This window comes from Vigna radiata, unplaced genomic scaffold (assembly GCF_000741045.1).
Source record: "Vigna radiata var. radiata cultivar VC1973A unplaced genomic scaffold, Vradiata_ver6 scaffold_492, whole genome shotgun sequence".
In the NCBI taxonomy this organism is placed as follows: Eukaryota; Viridiplantae; Streptophyta; class Magnoliopsida; order Fabales; family Fabaceae; genus Vigna; species Vigna radiata.
Genome location: NW_014542724.1, coordinates 4650 through 8083, shown reverse-complemented (window position 1 = coordinate 8083; position 3434 = coordinate 4650). Strand labels below are relative to the sequence as shown.

Sequence of the window (3434 nt, the reverse complement as noted above, 5' to 3'; positions counted from 1 at the left end):
TATCCCTCTCACACAGATGGTGTTTTTCTTGATAGTTTTAATGCTAGTGTTGCATATGCAACATATGATATCAGGTTGTCATGATCTTATTGTTGTAAAAAGCTAACAAAAAAATATTTTCTGAGGCGTGTAGAGTCATTATCCTTAAGGACTTATTCATCGGTGTGTTACGCAAGTCCCTCAGAATACAACAGGAACTTCTTAGATATTATGAGGATCTCAGAACTAGCAAGGATCTCTAAACAGAGTATCAAAATAACCCATAATAAGCTGACCCAGATCATTCATGTCAAACTCCTGTAACATCTTGACCATGAAGTCAGTAATTCACCCAACACTACTTCCTGTAACTAGCAGATCATCCACATAGAAGCATACTATCAACTTCTCTTCTCTCCCATTCTGCTGATAACATTGAACATATACTCCATGTTCAGAAATACACTTCTCAAACCCAATACTACTCATGAACCCATCTATCCTCTGGTTCCAAGCCCTTGGAGCTTGCTTGAGCCCATATAGAGCCTTCTTCTGCCTATATACCTTGTCAGGATACTTCTTGACTTCAAATCCTTGAGGTTGGACAACATAACCTTCTTCTTCCAAGTCTCCATTTAGAAAGGCAGACTTTACATCTAATTGATGTAAGGTCTAGTTGTTCTGCATAGCAACTGAAACCACAAATCTTACTGTCTCTATTCTGGCCACAGGTGCAAACACCTCTCCATAATCAATTCCAACCTGCTGTAAGTACCCTTTGGCCACTAATCTGGCCTTGTACCTAACCACTACACCTTGTGGATTTATTTTGGACTTATAAATCCATTTCATTGCTATTGGTCTCTTGTTAGGAGGCAATTTTGTAAGGTCCCAGGTCTGGTTCTTCTCAATTGAACCAAGTTCTTCCTCCATAGCCTTGTACCACCTCTCATCCTTCACTGCTTGTTCAAAATCAACTGGTTCAGCTTCTGCTATCAATGCAAAGTGAACAAAATTTCCTTCTGATCAGATAGTTGCCTCATAGGCCAGGTCATAGTCTCTCAGATGTGTTGGCATCTGGGTGACTCTAGATGACCTCCTAACACTCTCCTTCCTCCTGCATGCCTCTAAATCTGCTGCAGGTTCACTTTCCAACTCAATGGTTGGTCCTTCTTTCTCTTTTAACTCCCATTGCCATTCTCCAATTTCATCTCCTCTCACATCTCTGCTAATTGAAGTTGCACCTGTTATAGGTTCATACAGCTTGTACCCACCTGTAACATGGTATCCTATCAAGATCAATGGAAATCCCCTGTCATCAAGCTTCTTTCTCAGCTGTTCTGGAACATGTTTGTAACATAGGGAACCAAAAATCTTCAAATGTTTAACATCTGGCTTCACTCCAATCCAACCCTCCTCTGGTGTGACACCGTCCAGTCTCTTTGTTGGAGACAAATTCAACACATAAGCAGTTGTCATCACAGCCTCACCCCATAGGAAACTAGGCAGCCCCTTACTTTTCAACATGCATCTTACCATATTTAGGATTGTTCTATTTTTCCTCTCTGCTGCCCCATTATGTTGAGGCGTGTAGGGAGGAGTTACTTCATGAACAATTCCCTCCTTTTCACAATACTCTCTAAAATCAGTGGAGATACACTCTGCCTTTCAACCATATTCTTAAACTTCTAAAATTGTTGCAGCACGTCTCCTTTCCTCTTTAATAGATAGACCCAACACTTCCTGGTCCAATCATCTATGAATAGTAAAAAATACTTGCTGCCACCAAATGTTACCTGCATAGGGCCACATACATCCAAATATACCACTCCAAGCTTCTCTACAGATTTCTATGGTAAATACCTCTGAAAATTGCGTCGGGTATGCTTACATTGAACACATTCTCTGCAAACAGTTCCTGGAATGTCTACCTTTGGTAAGTCAATCACCATTTTCTTCTGACCTAGCATTGATAGATCCTGGAAATTCAAATGCCCATATCCGAAATGCCACAACCATTCTTCTTCACTTTCTGGTGCAGTAAAATAGTGATGATTTACTGCCTCCATCACTACCTTGAATGTTCTGTTCTGTGACAGTTGTGCCTGCACAACACCCTTCCCATTCTGATTGAAGATGCTGAGGCAATTGTCCTCCATCTTCATCATGTATTTCTTCTGCAACAGTTGCCCAAGACTAAGTAAAGTAGTCTTACATACAGTACCTCTTCTATGATGACTTCTCTGCCATCTGCACCTCTCAAAACCACTCTGCCAGAACCCTCTACCTCCAAACTACTACTCTCAGCAAATCTGATCTTCCCATGCTATACTTTCTGCATTCTCACAAACCAATATTTTGTCCCAGTCATGTGAGTGGAGCACCCAGAATCAAGGTACCAAACAGTGCTTTCTGGTTGTTTTTCATCAAAATGTGCCATTAAAATCACTGCCTCTGAATCTGATTCTTCTTCTTGGGCCAGATTAGCCCTTTCCTTGGGTTTATTCTTGGCCCCTTCTCCATCCCAGCACTCCTTAGCATAGTCACCATATTTTTGGCAGTTAAAACATTTGACCTTTTTCTTGTCAAATTTCTACTCTCAATCAGTCTTCTTTGATTTCTTTTCTTTTCCAGACTCACTGGACTCTTCTCCTTGTTGGTCTTAAGAGTCTTTCCCTTTCTTGCCTCCTTTACCTCCTTTCTCGAAGCCCTTTTTTCCCTTCCACTGAGATCTGCCTTGCAGGGCCTGTTCCTGGCACTGTCTACGTTCATTGAGGAGTAACTCATGGGCCTCTAACGAATGCAACAACTCCTCAGTATCAATATCCTCCTTCCTTCAGGTTTCTTCAATAGCAGCAACCATATAGTCAAATCTGGGGGTTAGGGTCCTCAGAATTTTGTTTACAATATATTCATCTGTCATCTTGTCACCACAAGCCCTCATTTTGTTCACTAACTCTTGTACCTTGTCAAAATACTCAACCACGGTTTCACTCTCCTCCATGATCAGAGTTTCAAACTGCCTCCTTAGAGCTTGTAGTTTCACCTTTGCATTTCTGTCTCCATCATCATAGGTCTTCACTAGAATGCCACAAATCTCTTTTGCAATAGCAGCATTAGAGATTTTGTTGAAAATATTTTGACTTACGCATTGATACATTAAGATATGGCCTTGCTATCCAGTTTCTCCAGCATCTTGTGTTCTTTCATCTGTTCTTGGGTTGACTTTTCACTCACCACAGGCACTCCTTCTTCAATGACTTCTAATACATCCTGAAAACCAAATACAGCCTACATCTTGATCCGCCAATTAGCAAATTGCTTTCCATCAAACATGGGTAGTGGTCCCTGAATTCCTCCAATTCCAACCATCCTTTCTTGTAACAATCTTTCTGATTCTTTGATCTTCACCTTAGCCAAAAGAACCCTTCTTTCTTCACTTCTAGATACACACA

At 41.0% G+C, this 3434-nt stretch overlaps 1 protein-coding gene across 1 annotated transcript; it reads right to left on the bottom strand.

Moving 5' to 3' along the window:
- Positions 1 to 1005: 1005 nt before the first annotated feature.
- LOC106780582 lies at positions 1006 to 2766 on the bottom strand. The gene is made up of 5 exons (XM_014668881.1): positions 2620 to 2766; positions 2312 to 2512; positions 1871 to 2156; positions 1756 to 1775; positions 1006 to 1644 (listed from the first exon to the last, which is right to left on the bottom strand). Exons 1-5 carry the CDS (start codon positions 2764 to 2766, stop codon positions 1006 to 1008), a joined length of 1293 nt encoding a protein of 430 aa, XP_014524367.1.
- Positions 2767 to 3434: the final 668 nt, after the last annotated feature.